The 22,462-nt window shown below is 53.9% G+C and overlaps 2 protein-coding genes and 1 long non-coding RNA gene across 8 annotated transcripts; 1 reads left to right on the forward strand and 2 right to left on the reverse strand.

The window, feature by feature from the left end:
* The first annotated feature begins 18 nt into the window (after positions 1-18).
* Git1 (GIT ArfGAP 1) lies at positions 19-15,862 on the forward strand. 5 transcript variants are annotated; one of them, XM_048793644.1, is made up of 21 exons: positions 20-99; positions 5,860-5,993; positions 6,671-6,783; positions 6,905-7,010; positions 7,556-7,773; positions 7,856-7,950; positions 8,289-8,331; positions 10,539-10,565; positions 10,741-10,789; positions 11,170-11,242; positions 11,777-11,874; positions 12,230-12,341; positions 12,477-12,610; positions 12,748-12,900; positions 13,028-13,258; positions 13,345-13,398; positions 13,563-13,649; positions 13,748-13,821; positions 13,953-14,135; positions 14,259-14,322; positions 14,482-15,862. In XM_048793644.1, exons 3-21 carry the CDS (start codon positions 6,671-6,673, stop codon positions 14,692-14,694), a joined length of 2,127 nt encoding a protein of 708 aa, XP_048649601.1. In that variant the 5' UTR covers positions 20-99; positions 5,860-5,993; the 3' UTR covers positions 14,695-15,862. The 5 variants fall into 5 exon arrangements, with proteins under 5 accessions (XP_048649612.1, XP_048649601.1, XP_048649619.1 ...); XM_048793655.1 differs by lacking the exon at positions 13,563-13,649 and having other exon boundaries at positions 19-99; XM_048793662.1 differs by lacking the exon at positions 7,856-7,950.
* A 763-nt stretch (positions 15,863-16,625) lies between these two features.
* Tp53i13 (tumor protein p53 inducible protein 13) lies at positions 16,626-20,364 on the reverse strand. 2 transcript variants are annotated; one of them, XM_015501057.2, is made up of 7 exons: positions 20,175-20,363; positions 19,916-19,984; positions 19,650-19,691; positions 18,034-18,162; positions 17,704-17,901; positions 17,055-17,619; positions 16,626-16,973 (listed from the first exon to the last, which is right to left on the reverse strand). In XM_015501057.2, exons 1-7 carry the CDS (start codon positions 20,244-20,246, stop codon positions 16,861-16,863), a joined length of 1,188 nt encoding a protein of 395 aa, XP_015356543.1. In that variant the 5' UTR covers positions 20,247-20,363; the 3' UTR covers positions 16,626-16,860. The 2 variants fall into 2 exon arrangements, with proteins under 2 accessions (XP_015356543.1, XP_048649644.1); XM_048793687.1 differs by lacking the exon at positions 19,916-19,984 and having other exon boundaries at positions 20,175-20,364.
* Positions 20,365-20,459: 95 nt separating this feature from the next.
* LOC125613386 lies at positions 20,460-21,874 on the reverse strand. The gene is made up of 3 exons (XR_007343960.1): positions 21,491-21,874; positions 20,934-21,023; positions 20,460-20,598 (listed from the first exon to the last, which is right to left on the reverse strand). It is a non-coding gene; the product is annotated as an uncharacterized LOC125613386 (long non-coding RNA).
* Between the last annotated feature and the right edge of the window lie 588 nt (positions 21,875-22,462).

Raw genomic sequence — 22,462 nt, forward strand, 5'->3', positions numbered from 1 at the left:
CCTCGGCCCCAGCCCCAGCCGTGGCCATTGCGGAGCCGCGTCCTTGGCGGAGGGTCGGCCTGAGGGGCTCCTAATCGGTAGAGTCCGTGGACGAGTGAGGTAGGACATTCCCGGCGCCGCCTCCCATCTCCCCTCAGTTTGAGGGAGGCGGGCAGCTAGCTGCCTCTCCACCTCCATCTCGGTATCCAAACGGAAGCGCCAGCTTAGGGCGGTTGGAGGGCTCCGGCAGAGGCCGGCAGGATTTAGGAGGTGGGCGCGAGTCCGTTTTTTGTGTCGTCTCAGTGCCACCCCCACGTCTTGCACCTGCTGCTTGCATGGTCCGCATGCTCGCTGGGGTGGCAGAGGGCAAGGGGCAGATGAGCCAGGGGGCTTAGATACAGTTGCCTCAGGAGCGCCAGAGGGGATGGCTATTCCTAAGACTCCCTGCCTCTGGTTTCCAAAGCTGGGACTCCTTGTAGGGCCTGGTATTCAGGGCTAGTCCGAGCCAGGGCATCTTCTTCCGGAAGCATCCCCTGGCATGCTGGTTAACTGGGAACAGCTGGATTTGGCTTTTCCTGTTCCTAGTGAGGCCTGCCTGGGAAAGTGGTCTTGGCATTGACCAATCGTGTCATTGGTCTGGACACGAGCCTTTTCTGGTTTTCTAGCCCAGTTTGGCCAGAATTAGGTAGAGGGTAGAGAGTAGTGGCAAGGGGTGACCAGATCTCTCCTCATCCAGCTGGTTTCCTGGCTCGCCTTCTGGCTGTACTTATGCAGTGTTTTCCTTCTCCTTTCCAGCTTAAAACTCCTTGACTTGCTGAGGAAGTGAGGGGCAGTGACCCAAGAGGCTGCTCCCTTATGATATGGGAAGACACAAGCAATGATAGGGACTAGCAGCTGGTCTGGGGAAGGAAGCTCTGGACCTTGACCATCCTTTCTTTAGAAAAGGAATTATCTTCCTGGGCAGGCTCAGAGGGTCTGTGAACTCCAAGGAGACTGTGAAAGTATAGGGTGCTATTGTGTGGGCCCTTAACTTCAAGCCACTCACTTCTTGGAAAGCCTCAGATCCCAACAATTTGGGCCCCACAGATGGCCTATTAGTTCTTGTGCTCCAAGCTAGAGCATTTGGGAGCTATGGATACCTTGCAGAAGCACTGGCACAAGATATCTCATTGTATCCTCTCTTGGTTTGGATAGCCCTAAAGTGTCCTTACCCCAAATTAGCTAGAAATTGTGATTCCCTTTCCCCAACCATGGTCAGGTCTGGGAATGGAAAGGGTAAGAGGAGACCTTGTCTTCCTTCTCTCTGTCCCAAGCTGTTATATACCACTGTTAGGGGAGGGAGAGGTTTAGCAGGCAGGCACCTCATCAGGTAGCCTGAATTTTGGTGTTGCCTCTCTCCAGTTTACTCTGTGATTCACTGAAAGACTTTCCTCACTCTGGGCCTCAGTTTCCTCAACTGTGAGGCAAAGGAATTAGAGTAGAAATGGATTCCAAGCCCCCACCCCACCCCCAATCTCTGAATCTGTGCTCCTGATTCTGGGGCAGAGGCTATAGAGCAATATCAGCAAAACAGTTGTCCTTTCTGCGTTCCCTGTGAGTGTGTCACTGGAGTCTCTGGATGCCCGGTGGCCTTGGGGAGAGGAATAGTATTCATCAGATGTGTTTGGCAGCTCTGCTCTCAGAGGCATTTGTGCCCAGGGTACCTCCTTTTCCCCTGATCCAGGATGGCCCTCACCTCACCAAGAAGATAATGAGGTGAGCAGGATATTGACAAAGTCTTACTCATCATCCCACCTCAGCACATAGCATGGTGTCTGCCACATGGCAGGCACTCCCCAAGTCCCAGTGTTTCAGAGCTTCTCAGGACTATACCATACCCCTACCCTACCATGCTGGCCCTGGCAGCAGTGGCATTCTCAATCTGGGCCTGTAGCATCTTGGGCAAAAGAGACATGAGGATACCCAGCAGTTTAGAGTCCAGACCCAGTGCCAACCTTCTTGGTGCATGACTCCAGCTCAGTCACTAGCTTCTCTCACAGTGATAGAAACCCTATAGTCTGAGCCCCAGGGGTGGCATCATGGCCTTTTCATAATTGGTTCATTTGGGGGAGAGGGGCTGATGGACCTGAGAGGTAATGCAGCCTATGCCCAAAGGGCCCCATCACCCAGGGATTAATGTACGGTGCAAGACAGCTGCTATGGCAGTTTGTGCTACCTAAACAGTGATATCTGCATCCCTGCCTGCCTTGGGAGTCCAGGAGAGGAGCAGGCATTGAAGCATCCTGAAGAATGTTGGTTCCCCATTCCTTTGTCTTCACCCACCCTGACACATGGCCTCTGTCCCAAGCTTCCTGGCCCGTCACTCAAGAACCTACTTACCCCATGGGAACCCTGGGCACAGGCATGAAGACCTCAAGATCCCCATCCTGTAGGTGGGCAGGCCACTGACAAGAGACATGTTGCAAGTTAACCTGCAGGCTCATTTCTCTTAATGTAGCTTTTGGGATGGGGTAAATGTTGGGCTTTTCTTCTTACTGAGGTATAACTCACAGACATACCTCCACCTTAGTGTTCCTCTTGTGGATTTTCACACCTGTGTAAACCTATGAAAATACCACTGTGCTCAAGGTGCAGAACATTTCCATTACTCTTAGGGGCTTCCTTCTACCCCTCCCCAGTCCATATCACCAAAGGTAACCACCAGTCTCACCTCTGTCCCCACTCTTGACTGCTTTCCCTCTTGCCTACTGAGGATCTGGCCTTTAGCTCAGGAGAGGAAAGCCTGAAGCTGGTATTTCTATACAGACCTACTGGCCCTAGAAGCCACTGATGGCTTTGGGTAGTGGCATGAATTCACCTTAGTAGAGGCTCCCTTGGGGTTGACACTAGTTTAACATTTTATCATGATCCCTCCTGCAGCCTATTCACACATACCAGACCCACACCCTGACTATGGAGCCAGAAGGAAGCTACCACCTCCCCTTTAACACTTACATTCCCTGTTCCTTCTCCCCCAAGTTTGGTCCAAGGAGCTTCTTAGGAGCAAGGATTCCTTAAACTCAATAGCTGTTTGACTTTCAGAAACTCTTGCTAGGTCCTAGCACATGCTTGTAAACCCAGTGGCTCAGGAGGATCATAAGTTCAAAGCCAGCCTCAGCAACTTACTGAGTCCCTAAGCAACTTAAAAAAAAAAAAAAAAAAAAAGAGCAGTAGGGTCTCTGGGGATGTGGCTCAATGGTTAAGTGCTCCTGGGTTTAATCCTGGTACAAAAAAAAAAGAAAGAAAGAAACTCTACCTGACCCTTCTGCTTAGGAACCGGCCCAGGTGGGGTTTAAGGATTCTGTTTAGACCCAAAGCCACTTGGGCAGATGGTGTAGGTAGAATGGTTAGGGTAGGCTCCCCTTCTATGTCATCCAGAACTCAGAATTGAGCTGGCAGCAGTGTGGCCCAGACCAGGACAGTGTCTCCTGCCCACCCTTCCTGTTTCAGATCATCACAGAGGAGAGAGGAGCATTCTCAAGCTGGGCTGTCTCTATTGCCAAACAAAGCCTTGGACCATATTCCTCTGGTCCTGGTCTTTTAGAGATTGCCATGTCAAGAGCCTTACCATGTCTGGTCTGCCCACAGTTTAGAGCTCTGGGGCCACTGGCGCTGGATATCTAGCTGGCCTTTCCAGTCTTAGCTTGTCTGGTAGAGCAACAAGCCTGGGGTGGAGGCCTCGGGGCAGCCCATTTATGATCCTGGCCTGGGCGGCTCCCCACTTACAGGAAACCCCACCATTTCAACAAGAGGAATTTAGGCTGCATCATTTCCCGCTTCCTGCCTGGGCTGCCGGAGGTGACTGTCAAGCAGACCCCCTGACCCAGTGGTATTTGAAAGTTGGGAGGGTGGTTTCCATGCTTGGGATACATTACTGTTTTGGTAAAGCCAATACAAAAGTGTGCCCTATGGCTCCCCCTCTTGTCATAGATGGCTGGTTCCTTCCTCATGAATCCCTGCTGTCAGCCTTCTAGGAAGGTATATGACAGCTGCCTTGTGCATCCCTCATTGCCCTGTTTTGTGGGGTCCCTAAAGAACCCTAAGCCCAAACAAAGACTGAGCTCTCTTCCACTTAGTGTTCCCATTCTTTATTGGGGGACACTGGCCATGGGCAAAGTTCAGACCCTTAGTCTGCTCACAATTGTGGAAATTTTGATGGGTGTCCTTCTGGGGAAGGGCCTTAGAATCTCCTAGTTGGGAGAGAATCTCATCATCTCAAGCCTGTTTCCCTCTTTGGGGGACCACTATTGGGCACCCTGAGCACTACAGTGCAAGGCCAAGAGTCATCTCCTTCATCTCATCGCAGCTGCTGCCACCACCCCAGAAAAGGACTTCCTGAGCTGGGGCGGGGGCCTGGGCAGAGCCGAGTATCTGGGAGAGAAGCTCCCTGCCCCCTCTTGGGCTACACACAATGACTGCTTTCTCCCCAGTGACCTTTCCACAGCCTGAGTTGTATGCAGCTGTCTCCTCCCCCTCTCCTGAGGGGCCCAAGATGGGTGGCATCTTACTTGCCCTTCAGAAGGACCCCAGGGGCTCCCACCCCATCCTAGCACTTCTTGTTTCTAAAGTGTACTTCTCCCTAAGGAGTAGATAGTGGCTCCCAAGCTTGTGCCCATCCAGGGCTGTAGGGGCAGAGGGCATCAGCAAGTATGTAGACCTGAACTGGTTTGGGGAGTCAAAATGCTTGGGTTCACATCTTACCAATTCTACTCATTAGCTCTGTGACCTTGAGCAAGACCTCTGACCTCTCTGAGCCACTATATCCTCATCTGTAAAGCAGGACAGCATTTCCTCCTATGCCTGGCAGTTGTAAGAGGCCTCAACTACAAAGCACCTGACTTGTTCCTTTGCTCTATTCATCCTTCTTGGAAGTGGGTCCAGCCCACAATAATGGTGGTAAGGAGGCTCAGGTCTGAAAGGGCCTCTCACCTGCTAGTGCAAGGGCAGGAGCAGGAGCCTGTGGAGCAATGTGATCTGTCAAGCAGGTTCTAACAGTGTTGAGAGCCACAGCCGAGTTGGGTTGGTGCCTGGCATTTTGCCAGAAGGAGTGGCTGAGAGGTGACACCAGCAAGCCATTAAGATGATGATAATTAAGTTAAGCTGTGTATAATTGCTATGACTGGATGATGCTGGATTGAAACAGGCTGTGTATTCAGTTGTATATAGACCCCTGCTCTCCGGCAATAGGGCGGCTCCAGCTGCCTCAGGCGCCCGCTACTTTTGAGTTCTCCGTGGAGTTCCCCGTTGAGTTCTTGCGGAGCCTGGTAGAAGGCTGAGAGTTCCCGGGGAGTGCGCGGTAGAGTGCCGGTGAAAGTTCTGGCAGTAAAGTAGTTCCTGTTTGAACCTACAAGTGCCTCGTGGCGGCTCGGTTATTTTGTGCTCAGCCAGACTGCGGCACAACAGAACCATGCATGTAGGAGAAATACGGTACTGCCCCAGAAGAGGAGGGGTACCCTGGGCTCTCTGGCACGTGATGTCAAGGCCACATCCCACAGGGGATTCTTGCCTTCCTGGGAGGAGACTAGGGCAGCAACCTTGCTCCCTGAGGAAAGGCTGTGGGATCTGTAGTGGTGGCTACAGGACAGGAAGCTTTACCCACTGAACGAGCCCTGGGGATCCTAGGTCCCCAGAGGAGCAGGTATAAGAAAGGGTGTGGCTCTGTCAGTCCCCGGCTGTGAGCCTGAATGAGGGAGTCCCTCATTGTTAACCCAGCTCCTAGACTACTAGGGACTGAGTGACTGTGTATACACAAAGCACTAAGCATAGTATGGGCCCAGTGCAGGTACTCAGGAGGTCTCACCTATTGTTCATCTCCAGCTGACCCTTGCCTTCTTTCCCCAGACCCTGGCTGGGCATCCATCAGCAGGGGCGTGCTGGTGTGTGACGAGTGCTGCAGTGTGCACCGCAGCCTGGGACGCCACATCTCCATCGTCAAGCACCTTCGCCATAGCGCCTGGCCTCCCACTCTGCTGCAGGTACAGGGCTGGGCTGGGTGTTTCTTCCCACAGACAGTGTGCTGAGCCTGGGCATATTTCCTTCATACCTACTATATACCTATCTGGGATCAGCAGCTTTTAGAGGCATTGCCCACCTGGGTAGAGCCTGATTCCTAACCCTTACTTTTTTTCTTTTTTTTTTTTTTTTTGGTACCAGGGATTGAACTCGGGGTCATTTAACTACTGAACTACATCCCCAGCCTTTTTTTGTTTTATTTTGAAACAGGGTATCACTAAGTCCTTAAGGACTTGCTAAATTGCTAAGATTGGTCTTGCAATCCTCCTGCCTCAGCCTTCTGAGCCCCTGGGATTACAGATGTGTACGACTGTGCCTGTTTGGTACTAACCCTTTCTACCCATCTGCTTACCCCACATAGAAAGGAACCTTTTAAACCACATTTGCCACTTATTAGATTGGACAGGTGGCATTGAGCAAGTTGCTTAATGTTTCTGAATGTTGGCACACTCACCGTGTAACCTAAAGTGTTAAACAGGATCCTCATCTTTGGGTGGCCTGACTGGATGGAGGCATGCAGTGCCAGGCACACAGTAGGCCCCTTAGTACTGTTTCTAGCCATGGCAGGCACTCAAGGCGTGTTTCCCCCAGTGCCCGGCACGCAGTGGGCACTCTTTCACTTGGCATCTCTTCCCTGCAGATGGTACACACGCTCGCCAGCAATGGGGCCAACTCCATCTGGGAGCACTCCCTGCTGGACCCCGCACAAGTACAGAGCGGCCGGCGCAAAGCCAACCCCCAAGACAAAGTCCAGTGAGTGGGGCTGCAAGGGTGGTGGGCAGTGCTGTGTACTCTGGTACAGAGGCCTGGGAGGTGGCCAGATGACCAGCCTCTCTGGCCCTGCTCCCCATTGCCTCCTGTGTGCCCCATGCAGCCCCATCAAGTCAGAGTTCATCAGGGCCAAGTACCAGATGCTGGCGTTTGTGCACAAGCTTCCCTGCCGGGATGATGATGGGGTCACCGCCAAAGACCTCAGCAAGGTTCGAGGGGCCCCACAATGGATGGATAGACCTTTTCTCTTTTTCCCAGACCCATGACACCCTGAGGCCTCTCCTTCATTACCACTGAGCTTTATACCCCCAAAGCAGCCAGGTAGGGGAAAACAGGGCACAGTGAGGGGGTAAGACTGCTCTGTCAAGCTGGAAGTGTCAAAGACTCTTCAGATTCCAAGTGGTCATGTAAAGCTAGACTCCCCCAGCTGTTCCTTGAAAGCTGGGAAATCTTGGGACAATTTCTTAGGCAGTCAGTTTCCTCATCTATAAAATATAGTAACAGTATCTCCCTCATAGGTAATGTCTGTCGCAAGCAGAGCACACAGCATGTGGTATGTGATGATTGTCAATAACTATTAATTGGCATTAATTCTGAATAGGGAAACCCTCTGTCCTCCCTGACATGACCCAATTTTGGCTGGGCCCCTTGGAGCTGGTACGAGTCCCAGGAGCAGCCTGGGCCAGGTACAGCCTGGGTGTTGGCAATGTACCTTGCACACTCACATATTTACTGCACGCTTTGCTCCTTACAGCAACTGCACTCAAGTGTGCGGACAGGCAACTTGGAGACATGTCTACGCCTGCTGTCCCTGGGTGCTCAGGCCAACTTCTTCCACCCAGAGAAGGGCACCACACCTCTGCATGTGGCTGCCAAGGCAGGGCAGACACTGCAGGCCGAGTTGCTGGTGGTGTATGGGGCTGATCCTGGTTCCCCTGATGTCAATGGCCGCACACCCATCGACTATGCCAGGTGAGGGTCAGCTGAAGGGTGAGGCTTGGTTGGTGGAGAGTGGGCTGCTGCTGCAGGGCTGAGCCATGCCCCCTCCCCACAGGCAGGCGGGACACCATGAGCTGGCGGAAAGGCTAGTCGAGTGCCAGTATGAGCTCACTGACAGGTTGGCCTTCTACCTCTGTGGACGCAAGCCCGGTGAGCAGAGCACAGAGTGGGCATGACTGGGCCAGGCAGGTAGGACCCAGACACACCCCAGCGGCAGGTGCCATAGTGACAAAGCCAGCTGGGGAACAGTGTTGCTAGGCAACTAGCTCCTGTGAAATTGCTGCAGGCTCTGGGCTGCAGCATGTTGGGGCCAGGGAGTGGGGGTGGGCCTAACTTCCAGCCAGTTCCCAGTTCTCTTGGGTTGGGTTGCCCTCCTCCCTTTCCCCTGACACTTTCTGGGTGCTAAGCCTTGCTCTCAGAAGTGAGGTGGGCTCTGAGCTGCCTAAGCCACCCAACATCAGTGACTTGGCATTTTTATTTTTGTTCAGATCACAAGAATGGGCATTACATCATCCCACAGATGGCTGACAGGTGAGTGCCCACCTTATGCCCCTTCTTAGAGACTGCTGGATGCCATGTGGGTGCCTGACCCCAGAGCCCCACCTTGCCCCTCCCCAGGTCTCAGCCTGGGACCCCACCCTCCATCCCCAGGTGCTAGAGGCACAGGTACTCAACAGCCCAGTCTTCACTCCCCAGGGTAGGTACATGTCAGCTCAGTATGTGCAACACAGCTAAGCCATATTATTGTCCAAGTACGTGAAGGGCTTGGGTGCAAAGAAAGGCCCCAGGCTGGGAGGGTGGACTACTAAGTTCTGACCTGCCTTACAGTCATTAGGAAAAACCTCCACTCTATGGGGAGAAGTTAGGCTCCAGGGAGCTGGCTTACTGTGTGACTGCTGACAAGGCCCCTGTGTCCTCTCAAATTGGGCAGAGTATGAATGGGACATTTCTGCCTCTGATCTCAGAGGCCCCAAGAGCCTCGACTGTGAGGGACACCCCTAGCCACTCAACCAGCTCAGAAGATAGATGCTGGCGCCACCTGGTGGCCCTCAGATAACCATATCTTCATGTCTCCATCTGGGGAGAGGATCTTTCCTCCCTAAGGGCGGTAGGCAGATGGGATGGTCAGGCTTGGACAGGTCAGATCCCTAAACCCAGACAGACCTCCTCTGTTTTAAGACCCCAGGATTCTGCCCTACTTCTCTGATCTGATTCTGCCTGATATGTGTGCATGCATGTTTGTGTAATAAACATATCCACATATGGATGTACACTCAGTGAAGAGCCCGCTCCTCGTCAGAGCCCGCTTCTGTCTGGAGACACAAAGGTAACTCAGACACGATCCTTGCCCTTGAGGACTGAGACTAGACAGAGAAGCAGCCTGGCCAGGCCTTAGTTCACTGAGAGGAGTACAGCAAGAGCAGCATAACAGAGGCACAGAGGTCCAGGAATTGAAGGCAGCTTGTGTGGCCAGAGCATACTGTGAGAGACAGGGAACAAGACGGGAGAGAGTCAGGTGTGAGAATGACCAACTCTGTGAGCTTTAGCTGCCATTCCCAGAGCAGAGTTCCAAGCATGGATGTGTAGAGTCATCTCTGCTATTTATTGATTCTGTGACTTGAGGTAGGCTACTTAACCTCTCTGAGCCTTAGTTATCTCACCTAGAGATGGGGTAACCTAGCTCAGGACTGTTGCAAAGATTAACTAAGAAATGCATGCAAAGTATTTAGCAAATAAAGTGAACTTTTTGATAAACTGGATGAAGTATGCTGTTATTATTGAAATGTTTTAAGGCAGGGTGTGAGTAGTACAACCAGAGAGCTGCAAGGCTAGGCCTTACTTTGTGCAGCTTCTCCAGGAGCACAGGATGCCCACCAACCGCTTTCTAATCAGATCACCCTGATGGGATGCAATGGTGTACATCTGTAATCCAGGCTATTCAGGAGGCTGAGGCTGAAGGATGGCAAATCAAGGCCAGCCTCAGCATCTTAGCCAAATCCTGTCCAAAATAAAAAGAGGGCAGTTCTTATCGGGGTCCCCTACTCTTTAAAAAAAGAAAATAAATAATAAAAAATAATAATAAAATAAGGTAAAGAGAGTTGGGGATTGAGCTCAGTGATAGAGTGCTTGGTTAGCATGCATGAGACTAGGTTCAATCCCCAGCAACACACCCAAAAATAATAATAATAGTAATAGTAATAATAAGATTGTGCTCTGTATGTGTAATATGAATTGTAATGCATTCTGTTGTCATATGTAACAAATTAAAAAAAAAAACTTTAAAAAAAATAATAGTAAAAATGGCTGGGAGTATAGCTCAGTGATAAAGTGCCCCAGGTTCAATCTCTAGTACTGCCAAAAAAAAAAAAAAAATCACCCTGGCTGCTGGCTGGAAAAAGTTCTAAGGGCAAGACTCAAAGCAGGATATGGGTTAAGAGAGTGTTGCAAAGGCCTAGGCAAGAGGAAATTATGGCAGAACTGGGAAACTTGGCTAGGACTTTAGGGTTAGGAAGGCTGTAGGTAACTCCCAGGTAGCAGACAGTGGATGAACGGGTCATGGAGAAAGAGCAAAGCAGAGGATAAGAGGTCAGGGGGAGGTGAGTTCCCTTTTGTACACTCTGGGTTGGGTATGTGTGGAGACCAGTCTGAGCTTGACACAAGAAGGTGTGTGCTGCCCGCCCCTGGGTAATTGCTGCCTCTGTCCTGTTCTCCCCTCTGCTGCCTTCCTCTGGACTTAGATCTCGGCAAAAGTGCATGTCTCAGAGGTATACCGTGCCTGCCGGGCAGCAGGCTTTGGAGGTTGGGTAGGGCGGGGAGGCGCTTGGTGTGTGACATCAGGGTCTTATCTCCCTGGGAACCCTGCATGTTTGGGAGGTCACTGGCAGGGGCCTGGCCACTGCTTATATCTGGTCTCTCCCCTTCTCCCTTCTTCATCTGCAGCCTGGATCTGTCAGAATTGGCCAAAGCTGCCAAAAAGAAACTGCAAGCGGTAAGTCTGCTCACACAGGCCTGTGACACTTAGAACTGCCTTTCTTGACCTCTGCATCCCATGCTATTACTCCTCCTTCCTCTCTCCTGCCCCCTCACTAACCTTACTGGGCTCCCCTGTAACCTCTCCTTGCTCTTGTCTTTGACCCTGACTCTGCCCTCCAACATATTAGGAATCCCAGAGCGTTAACTGGCCTGACCTCTTGTCCTCTTCCTCTCTGGAGCTTGGCACATAGACCCCTACCCATTTTCCAGTTCTGAGACTGTTGGGGCTGGGCAGCACAGAGGACATGATCCATTCCCCACGTCTCACAACATCCTGACCTTGTTGGCACTCTGGGGTGGTTGGTCGGTTGAGCCTGGATCCCCCTCTGCCTCCAGCTCAGTAACCGGCTTTTTGAGGAGCTCGCCATGGACGTGTACGACGAAGTGGATAGAAGAGAAAATGATGCTGGTGAGTGATGGGTGGACACCAGAGGTCTTGGGAGAGGGACCTGCAGTAACAGGCTGGGGCTTGATGTGGGTCTCTCTGATCCTTTAGTGGGACTAAGAAGGGGTGGCTGGGGTTTGAGCTACTCAGGGTTCTGGCAGGGAGCCTCTGCCAGTGGTGAGCCCTCCTGGCAGCTTCCCCCACTGGGCAGGGTGTGCCGAGCTAGAGGCAGCCAGCCTGTTCCTTCCGCCCCCAACCCTGGAATGGAGCTCATCTATACTCTGGCTGTCTCCCCAGTCCTGCTCCGCCCCCCTGCATCACTCCTTCCTGGCCACAGCCAGATTCCAGCCCAAATTCTGAATGTGGCCTGGCGTGACAGGCCTTGTTCTGTGCCTCAGTCACTAATGGGCCTCACCCAACTTTGCTTTGTGTGCATGGAGACCACCTCTGTTGGACACCCACTTGGTGGGTATAGGGAGGAGCTAGGAAGGCTTGACCCCACCTCCGCCCTGGAGGCCTGGCCCCTATGGATGATCTGCTCCCTTCCCGCCCCGACAGTGTGGCTGGCTACCCAAAACCACAGCACCCTGGTGACAGAGCGCAGTGCTGTGCCCTTCCTGCCAGTTAACCCTGAATACTCAGCCACACGGAATCAGGTAAGAAGGCTGGGGAGGGAGCTGAGGAGGTCTCTTCCTTTCCTAGGAGTCTAGTCTTCTCAACCTGGGGAGGGGAAGGCGGGGTGGTGGTGTTGACACTGGGATCTTACAGCAGGAAAGAAGCCCTTCTTTCAGCACTTAGAGTTCCAGTCTCTTCCCAAGGGCTTCTGTGGGCACCTGAAACTATGCTGGCCCAGCTCCAGGTACAGCTACCAGGTGAAGTTGGGCTGGTGTTTTCTAGCTATGGTTGGATCAGATGGCAAGGTGCTATTTTGCTACTTTGTTCCCATCCACGTGGATCATCCATATATACTCCCCTTATCCCTATGCTGACCTGGCCCTTTCTGCCTTACAGGGACGACAGAAGTTGGCCCGCTTTAACGCCCGAGAGTTTGCCACCTTGATCATCGACATTCTCAGTGAGGCCAAGCGGAGGCAGCAGGGCAAGAGCCTGAGCAGCCCCACAGGTGGATGGGCATGAGTGGGGATGTGGGCAGTGGACACTGTCCCAGGATATTCCCCTCAGTGGCTCCCTTCTCATGGGAACATGATAAGTGGGTTGTGTGACTGAGCAAGCAGAGTGACAGGTCTTTTGTCCTCAGACAACCTGGAGCTGACTGCGCGGAATCAGAGTGACCTCGACGACCAGCATGACTATGATAGTGTGGCTTCTGATGAGGACACAGACCAGGAGCCCCTGCGCAGCGCTGGTGCCACTCGGAATAACCGTGCCCGGGTCTGAGCACTATCCCCACTTCTGTGCCCCCATCAAGGCCCAGCCCTGTCTTGTATCCCAAGTCCTTGGGAACACATGGGCTGGTTGCAGCTTGGAGGGCCCTTGACCTTATGGCTGACTAGCTTCTGTCTCTACAGAGCATGGACTCCTCAGACCTGTCTGATGGGGCAGTGACACTACAGGAGTACCTAGAGCTGAAGAAGGCCCTGGCTACCTCTGAGGCAAAAGTGCAACAGCTCATGAAGGTCAACAGCAGCTTGAGCGATGAGCTCAGGAGGCTGCAAAGGGAGGTGAGGGCTGCAGCTTCTCTTGGAGTAGGGGGAAGGCTTCTAGGCCTCCTGGAGTGGGGGGATCACCCTCTCCCAAAGGTGGGGGTGCCTACCTGTATCCAGCATTGGACACTGTGTGCACTCACAGATCCACAAGCTACAGGCAGAGAACCTACAGCTCCGGCAGCCACCTGGGCCCATGCCCACACCCCCACTCCCCAGTGATCGTGCAGAACACACACCCATGGGGCCTGGCGGGAGCACCCACCGCAGGGACCGCCAGGCCTTCTCCATGTATGAGCCAGGCTCCGCCCTAAAGCCCTTTGGGGGCACGGCTGGGGACGAACTCAGCACACGGCTACAGCCTTTCCACAACACTGTGAGTTGCCCATGGGTCTTAGGTGGGGTAACAGGGATGGGGCTACCACAAGGCCCATGGTGACACCCACTGTGCTACCACCCCAGGAGCTGGAGGATGATGCCATCTATTCAGTGCACGTCCCTGCTGGCCTTTACAGGGTAAGCTGGGCCTGGGGAAGGTGGGTTCATTCTAGCCAGAAGGTTTTGAGCCCCAGTGGGTGTCGGGCTGTGCTAGATGCTGGGACAGACATGGTCTCAGCCTTCACTGTGGGTGAGCTGGGGCTGGGAGGAGATACTGACTTGAGCCCTGCCCTGGATTTCAGATCCGGAAGGGAGTATCTGCCTCTGCAGTGCCCTTTACTCCCTCCTCCCCGCTGCTGTCATGCTCCCAGGAAGGAAGTCGCCATGCGGTAATATTTCTGCTCCAGTGGGGACCGTGTGGGAGACATGGGCTTTGTGGGCCCAGGGACACACACACTCACCTGCCACCCTTCCCCTCACCCTCTAGAGCAAGCTTTCCCGCCATGGCAGCGGTGCAGACAGTGACTATGAGAACACGCAGAGTGGAGACGCTATGCTTGGGTGAGGCACCCTCAGGTCTCTTCCCAGGCCTGCCAGCACCCAGAGGGAGGAGGAGAGGGCACAAGCATCTATGGGCACAGGCAAGCTGCCTGTGGCTGGAACATCCTTCTCCTTTCCAAACCTGGGCTCAGGCTGGAAGGGAAGCGGTTCCTAGAGCTGGGCAAGGACGATGATCTTCACCCCGAGCTGGACAGCCTGGATGGAGACCTCGACCCTGGGCTTCCCAGCACTGAGGATGTCATCCTAAAGACAGAGCAGGTCACCAAGAACATTCAGGAGCTATTGCGAGCTGCGCAGGAGTTCAAGCATGACAGGTATGGAAGTGGGCTCAGGCTTCTTTTGGCTTCCAGTTCAGGGTTGAGGGAGAGATTGGTTCTGTCCCTGGGACCCTTACTTGAGCATTCCCTCACCCAAACCTTCTCCATTCTCCTCTACAGTTTTGTGCCCTGCTCAGAAAAGATCCATTTGGCTGTGACCGAAATGGCCTCTCTCTTCCCAAAGGTACCAGGGCCAGAGGGAAACAAAAGTGGGAGGAGGGCCTTGGGGTGGGGCAGGCATAGGGAATCTGACTGCTGCCTGGTGGAGACACAGAGGCTGGGCCGTAATTGAGAAGCATGGCTTAAAAGTCCAAGGCCTGACCTACCTCATTTCTCCCTTCAGAGGCCAGCCCTGGAGCCCGTGCGCAGTTCCCTGCGGCTGCTCAATGCCAGCGCCTACCGGCTGCAGAGTGAGTGCCGGAAGACCGTTCCCCCAGAGCCCGGCGCCCCTGTGGACTTCCAATTGCTAACTCAGCAGGTCATCCAGTGCGCCTATGACATTGCCAAGGCCGCCAAGCAGCTGGTCACCATTACCACCCGAGAGAAGAAGCAATGACCACTCTCCCTGCCCTCACCCACACCCTGGGACCTCACAGGAGCTGGGCCACTCTAGACACTAACCCACCCCAACAGAGCCACTGGCACAAGTGCCCTTAGTGCTGCCACTCTCCCCTGGCAGCCAGGTGCCCTGGTGCCCATCCCCTTGAGCCCCAAGTATGGGGAGGTGGGGTGGCAGGAGCTTCTGTTCCCCACATTCCATGCACCTCCCCCCTGTACATAGCATCCCTCCCTTTTGTGCAGGGGCCTGCAAGGCATCACTCCCAGCCCATCACCCTCTGGGGCACCCTCACCCAAGGGTTGGATGGGGACACTCCAAATGGGGCAGCTCCCCCTACATGCACCCCACCCCCATGAGCCACTTCAGCCCTATTGGGGGCTGAGCGGGGGCATCCCCCTCCTTTGTACATAATCTCCAAGGATGTCCCTGCCCTGTAGCCACCAGCCCCCTTGCTGCTCTCCTTTAATGCCAAACGGCCCCTGCCTAGGGCATAGGCCCAACCTGTGTGCCGGGGTCCCCAGCAGCAAACACTGGAAAAATCTTTTTTTCTCTCCTTTCCCCCACTTCTTAATTTTAACTTTGTGGTAACTTGAGTGTCCCTGCGTGTGAGTGTGCGGGCGGCAGTGCCGTCCTGTATGCCTGGCCCATCTGGAGCTTTGAGGGGCAAAGGGAGCAGAACAGTGGGAACAGCATTGGGGGTCAGCCTCCCTCTTCCACATCTGGGACCAGGGATTGCTGGGGTCACCAGCTGTGGTCCTACCACTGCCTCCACTTGGATCCCTACTCTACAAAACTTAAAAGCAACACCACTTCCCTCCATCTCTCCTCCCTTGAGGAGAAAGTACTGGCGAGTGGAAAACTGAGCACCTGGGGCTGGCTCCCCGGGGTCCCGCACTCAGCTGGTGGCTGTGGAGCTGAGAGCCACCTCCCTGTAACTTCAGTGGGCCAGCACCCATCCTCACTTCTACACCCATGGTGGTCCTACCATCTGAAGGTGGGGACCTGGCAGCAGTCTGAGAAGGCTGGAGAGGCAGACAGCAGCACCCACCAGCTCTTCTCTATAGCCTCCCCTAGGAGGCCAGGCCCTACCTGTGTGGTGGTGGGTAGGCTGACTGTCAAGATGTGTGTCATGTACATTTGTATCAAAAATAAATAAGTGACCATGTGCCAGCTTCTGATGCTTAGAGAATTGGGGATGGGAGTAAAGGCAGACCTGAAGTGGAGAGAGAAACCTGGAAAGGCAGGGAGCAAGGGAAATCCTTAAGGGTCAGAAGCATCTTTGGAAGAGGAGCTTGGAAATAATGTTTGCATAACTGATACTGACACCCCTAAACCCTTAAAAGCCTGTGCCCAGGAGCAGCTGGGCATCGTTGGCGCATGCCTATAATTCTAGTAACTCAGGAGGCAGAGGCAGGAGAATCATGAGTTCAAAGCCAGCCTCAGCAATTTAGCGAGGCGCTAAGCAAGTCGGTGAGACCCTGTCTAATAAAATACTAAATAGGGCTGTGGATGTGGCTCAGGGGTCAAGTGCCCCGAGTTAATCCCTGATACAAAAAAAGGCTGGGGTTGTGGCTCAGTGATACTGCACTTGCCTAGCATGTGTGAGGGGATGCCAGTTGCTTGGGGAGGGATTACTGGGGATTAAACCAAGGGCACTTGACCACTGAACCATATCCCTAGCCTTTTTTTATGAGACAGGGTCTTGCTAAGTTGCGGGGTGCCTTGCTAAGTCGCGGAGGCTGGCAATTTAGCAACTCCCTCTTCAACTTGTGATCCACCTCAGCCTCCGGGAGTCTTCTGGGATTACAATGTGCCCCCCCACGCCCAACCCAACCCTATTTTAATGAAGCCCCTTCTCAAACACTGTTGAGATGGGCCAGTGTCCTAGAGGTAGCTGTGTCTGGTGGATGCACAGGCTCAACTCTGGGTTCTAACAAAATAATTTAATTAGAAACGGAGTTTAGGCCATGGAGCAGAAATGGCTCTTCCCTTGGCCACCCTGCTCCCCACAACCCCTCAAGGAAGCGAAGCCTCTGCAATGAATAGGCAGGGTCGCTCTGTTTGCCGCCAGGGGGCGGCCCTGCACTTGGCCCACGTGGCAGAGGTAGGAGCCGCCCAGCAGGAGGAGGAGCCCGCAGGCCACAGCCAAAGCACTGGGACAAGTTAGTCAGAGCTGTCCCCATCTGGGCCGCTGTCCGGCGTGGGCGGGAGCAGGGGTCTTCGACGAGAGCGCTTAACCCTGCGCGCGGGCATCAGCAGTCTCCGCTTCAGCACAGCTATGGGCAGCGGAGCGCAGTCAAAGGCAGGGAACCTTTGGGGGTGAGGCCTGCTGGGAGGTGGGTGGGGAGATAACTTACCAGCCACCGTGTCCTGGCTGTCCGATGTGGGCCCCCAGTAGATGCTCTCGCCCCGGCGGAAGTTTCGGTGCAGCCGTGTGCAGAGTGTGGCTAGGGTGAGCAGCACTAGCAGGAAAGTCAGGGCCATGGCAGCCCAGGCAGCCTCCTCGGTGCGTGGGGTGGGGCCCCGGGCTACCCGGGGAGGCCCTGCTGCCCGAGGGGCTGGGGAAGCCTGATTCGGGCAGGCACAGCCTCCTGAGCTGCCTTGCCTATTGGGTATCTGAGCATCCGTCCTGGAGCTGGCATTGCTTCCAGGCTGTCCAGGCTGTCCAGGCAGCAAGGAGACAGGGGACACAGAAAGAGCATTACTCCCCTCACCTGTGTTTCCTAAAATGGGCTGCTGGGCCTTTAAGCTCCATGTAGAAGCAAAGGGAATCCTCAGGCCAGAAGGAGTGGGCTGAAGACCAAGGACAGCACGCAGCCCCCGCCTCTTGGCACTACTCAAAGAAGGCCATCTTGGGCCTCTAGATGTCACCTCTGTACCAGGAGGCCGCCAACTCCGCAGAGCAAAAGCCAAAGCTGGGGCCTAAGGGGAGAAGAGATAGTAGTCACCCCTGCCCTGTTCAGACTGACCCCACCTCCAACCAAGCCTGGGCCCAACACCCCTCACCTGCACACACCCTCTCCTGCATAGCCTTGCTGTGCTGGGGGTTGTCACCAAAGGAGAAGGCCCAGGAAGGTTGTCAGAGTGGAAACATACATTTTTCCTCTGCTTCCTCCGCCGTCGCCTCTTTAGCCAGTGGGCAACCCAGGCTGGTTCTACCCATGCCATCTCCAGTGCCATCCCCCATACTGTCAGCACCAGGGGCTATGAAAGAGGTATCTGTTAGATCTGAGATGAAGGTGAGGAGAAAAAGGATGCCCCTGAATTTTCTTTTCCCTGCACATGAGACTGCACCTTCTGCCAGAATCAGGCAACCATCTTTCATCAACCACTTACCCGATCCCGAGTGAGGCTGGAGTCAGGAGCAAGTGAGGGCTTAGCCACACAAACGTGGGCAAGGAGGACAAGCTGGAGCTTCAGCCAAGGGTGGGCACAGGGGTGGTAGAGGAAGGTGACATCCTCAGCCTGGAGGAAAGGCACAGAGACATCAAGCCAGGCCCAGGTCCTTCCCAGAGAATCACAAGTTCTCCCATCCTTGGGACCATTATAAAGCGACTCCCAGGATAGTCCAATGGTCCTTTCACTTTCAGAGTCCAGGAAAGGGCAAAAAGCCTTGGGCCAGACTCTAAGTGTTCCCTTCATCCCTCCTCTCCACCAAGTACCACCAGTCAAAGCTGAGCCTCTAAGCTTCCAAGACTGGGCTACCCTGTTACACTCAGACCATACTCTTTAGCTATATTTCTCTGTAGCTGTAATGATACCTCTACTGATTCCCAGTCTTGATTGTAAACATCCCCCCAAATGAAGACCAAGTCTTCTATTTATTAATCCAATCTATACATTCTCCCAAGAGCAACCAAATACAAGACATGGAGACAGCAGGTGCACAATCTCAGGATGAAAATATTTCATCAATCATTATTCTTTGAATGAGTTGAGCTGGTGCTCAGCACTGTGCTAGATGCTGTAGAGGATGCCAAAAGAGAACTAGATTCTGCCTGCGGGGAATTTATGAGAAACTCAGGGAAACAACTAATGCCAATGAAAGAGCAAACTAACAAAACTCGAAGTAGTTTGTTGTTAAATTAAGAGACAGGTTATGAGCGCTACAGGGATTCAGAGGGAATGAAGGAAAAAAGGTAGACATGATCAGGCAAGGTCTCAGGGAGAGGTGACACCAGCACTGGCATGTGAAGATAGATTGCGATGGATAGCAGGAAGGTAGGGAGCTGCATACTTCAGGTCAGGAAAGTCCAGGTGTGGAGAATAAACAAGAGCAAAGATACCACCAGTGGTGGGTAACATGACTGACCAACATGACTAAAAGGAACTAAAGACATGTAACTTAGATGAAGCTAATTTAATTAAGGCCCGAGAAGACAGGCAGGGGAGCATAGCCTTGATAAAACAGGAAATAAGGAGCCACTGATAGGTTCAGAACAATGAATGACTTAATGAAAGGGTGACCAGTGACAGCGAAGACAGGGACAACCATGCAAGCTGAACCCACAGTCTGGAAGTCTAATCTGAGGCACATTCCTAAGTGACACAACTTTGAACCTTCCAAAGTGCTATCACACAGTATTCATTCACTCCTTACAGGTAGGGACAAAATTAATACCCTCTCTTCTAGAAAACTGGAGCTCAGAAAGTCAGAAGACCTCCCAGTCACACAGGGGAGTTGGGGTGGATTTTCTCCTGCTACCCTCAGAGTTCCACTTGCCACAAAGCCAGCTATTTGGCAACATTCGTGACAGCATTGCAGAGGACTCCAGGCCTATAGTTCACTGTCTGCCCTCTGTCCTGGGATGGGGAACTGGAAACCTTGCCTCTTTCTGCAGGAAGTGGTAAGAAATGGAGCTCATGAGTAGAAAAAGCGGGGATATCTGCAGGAGTCTCAGCTGTCCCCAGGTGCAGAGATCAAGGATGGGCCGGCCCTTGCTTGTACTTACCTGCCCTGGTCTCACCTCTGTGTAGGTCACTCTTGGTAACACCTACACATGGGGAAAGAAGAGAGCTTAGAACAGCTGCCAGACTCCGTGTGCGGGATGGAGAGGGGACAGTAGGCTCCAGGCCCCGTGCTGGGGTGGAGAAATTGGTAACTGAAGACAGGAGGAACTGGCAGAGGTCCCCAAGAGTGTAACCGTGGAAAGTTCAGAGAGGCCAGCGCAGCTACCTCTTCACATCCCTTTCTCCTTCGGCCCTCCAGGGCTCCTACCTGTGGGGGCAGAGGCCACAAGCCCTCGGGACAATGGGCTCCCGCCTCCTCCACCGTCTCAGCCACCACCTGTGGATCCAAGGCGCAGAGCTGGGGCGTCGGCCTCAGCGAAGGTCCAGTTCTCTCCCTTCCCTGGCCCGGAGTTGGGGTGAGGAGGACTCCTAGTCCCCTCTCCGCGCGCCACCCTTCCAGGACGAACTTTTTTGCAAAGCGCTTTGAGAACCCGAGCCGAAGCCTGCCCAGGAGCGGGTCGCCTTACCTCGCTGGGACCCAGGAATCCCGCTAGGGCTGCCAGGAGAAGCAACTTGGGCAAAGACTGAGGAGGCGCCATCCCAGCCCGGCCAGTCGCTGGGCCAGCGAGGAAACGCGTAGCCCTCTCGGCCCCAGAGCCCTGGCGCCCAGGCGCCGCCCGCGCGCCCACGTAGATCCCGGCTCGCGCGCTGTCCGTGCCCCTCCACCCCGGACCCGCGCCGCCGCTGCCTCGCCCCGCCCCGCGCTCCGCCCCAGCAACCAGGAGTGCGCGCACGCGTCCTACACCCGAAGCCGGAAAAGTTGTGTGTGCGAGCGCTGCTGGAGAGCGTCGAGTCGCTGGGCGGGCGGAGACCACCTCCCCCTTGCTGGAGGATTCGTCCTGACGCTTCTTTACAGCCTGCGGAGCGCAGCAGTAGTGCCTGGGTGGGATCCTGGAGCGGAGCAAAGGGCGGGAAGTGGGAAAACCCGCTTAACACTCATCAAGTGTGACCTGCAGCTAGAAGAGTCAGGATCACGAAGTCCGAGCTGCCGAAGTGAGAGGATCCCGGCTCTAGAACTTCGTCTTCAACCCATTCCACTCCCGCCCTCGAAAATAAGGCCTGAATCCGGAGGAGCCTCGAAGGGTCTCAGCCCCTATTCTCCAGGAGCCCTGGAAGGCCGCAGCTAGCCCGCGAGCTGCTTTGTTCTCCACCTTCGCCCCATCCCTCTCTGATCTCGCCCAAAGGCGGTCTGAGACACACTGGGGTGATGTGAAACAGCTGCAGACCTCTCCAGCAGCAGGGCGCTAGCTCTTCAGGATTTTGAGGAATGACAGGGACGAGTGTAGAGTGTGGGGCTTGAGGTGTCCTGCCCAAAACTTTGAAATAAAGCAAAAAAAAAAAAAAAAAGTATTATTTCAGCTGTTCCACATATCCCTGACTTACAAGGGCCTTCTTCCCCCCCACCTCCCGCCATTAATTGTCAAATGAGGGGCTGATGAAGGAACTCCAGTCTGTCCTCGCCGTGTCCCTTCGCCCGCCTCTTCCTCAACTTATTAGGGGAGGCTTGGGCCTGTTTCTTCTTCCTGGGGAACGTTATTGAGGATTTCCTCTATGTGAGGCCAAGCTCTCAAGGAGCCTCGCTCCGGGTGGGCCGCGGTCGTCAATCGGACAGCGCCCTGCTGCCTGTAAGGGAAGAAGCAACCTCCCGCCGCAAACTCTCGTCCAGGACTCGACGGCCGCTCTGGCCCTCGCCCTGGCCGTGGCCCTCTCCAGTCGGGTGCGGTATCCCCCGCCCTGCCGCGTGATTGCGCAGTTGCTGGGCCTGCGGGGCCGAGACAAGCACCGAGGTCAGAGAGCGCAGCCAAGGAAGGGAGAGAGGGTGTTCGGTGGCTCTGGGCGCCGCTGCAGCAGGCGGGCAGGAACTCTAGAGCCCTTGTCCCGAACCGCGAGTTATTCACTTCTCGCTTTTGCAGCTCCTCAACGGCAGCCCACGAAGGCACAGAGACCAGTCTCCGGTGCTAGCCACTGACTTTATAGGATGGAAGGACCGGAGCAGGAGGCTCCGATGCTCGCCCCCGGCCCCCAAGTCTCAGCCTCCGGGTCTTCCCTGGTCTTTGCTACTAACACCCCAGTCCCTCCTGCTTCGGCGGCGCGCCCTCACTCCCTCCCTCTAACCCCAACTCCTTTCACCCTCTGCTTCTGCTTGTCGCAATCCCTGTACAAAGGGCTGGGGATTGAACCTAGGACTTCACACATGGCAAGTACTCTATCACTGAGCCATGCCTCTAGCCCAATTTTATTTTATAAATGGAAAGAGGGCATCTGTTTGACCTCACAAACAGCAAAACAATTTTAAAGAGATGTTTATGCCAAAAGCCATAACCCAAAGCTTGGTATGAGTTATTCCTAGGGCCCTGATACCATGTATGGATAATCTTGTTCGAGTCTTATTCTTTTAGACCAAATAAGAAAAGACTCTGAATTCCAAGAATCTAAACTGAAATACAACTCAATTGTCCAAGGCACAATATTCTGTTGTGAAAAAATGATCACCCTCCTTCCTACTCCTTGCTCCTCCTCCTTCACACTCCTTTTTTTTTTTTTTCACATTCATTCACCATATCTGAGCAAGAGATATAAGAAACTGAATATAAAGAGTCAGTCTGTCGTTGGTGAACCGAAGCCTTGGTAAAGGGTTGCTAAGGGAGAATTACTGACAGCTGGTACAGTGGGGATTTCAGTTAATTAGGGTCCTGGAGTCCCATATGCCTTTGGACCAACCATTAAGGCTGCAAAATGGGAAGCAGCCAAATGG

The sequence above is a fragment of the Marmota marmota genome, unplaced genomic scaffold (genome assembly GCF_001458135.2).
Source record: "Marmota marmota marmota unplaced genomic scaffold, marMar, whole genome shotgun sequence".
Taxonomy (NCBI): Eukaryota; Metazoa; Chordata; class Mammalia; order Rodentia; family Sciuridae; genus Marmota; species Marmota marmota.

Coding starts and splice junctions, on each gene's coding strand:
- Git1 (XM_048793644.1), top strand. CDS start 6,671: ATGGTACACACGCTCGCCAGCAATGGGGCCAACTCCATCTGGGAGCAC. Junction 6,784..6,904: donor AACCCCCAAGACAAAGTCCA/GTGAGTGGGGCT, acceptor TGCCCCATGCAG/CCCCATCAAGTCAGAGTTCA. Junction 11,243..11,776: donor TAGAAGAGAAAATGATGCTG/GTGAGTGATGGG, acceptor CCGCCCCGACAG/TGTGGCTGGCTACCCAAAAC.
- Tp53i13 (XM_015501057.2), bottom strand. CDS start 20,246: ATGGCGCCTCCTCAGTCTTTGCCCAAGTTGCTTCTCCTGGCAGCCCTA. Junction 18,163..19,649: donor CAGAGGTGAGACCAGGGCAG/GTAAGTACAAGC, acceptor CCTTTCCTCCAG/GCTGAGGATGTCACCTTCCT. Junction 17,902..18,033: donor CCAGCCTCACTCGGGATCGG/GTAAGTGGTTGA, acceptor CCTCTTTCATAG/CCCCTGGTGCTGACAGTATG.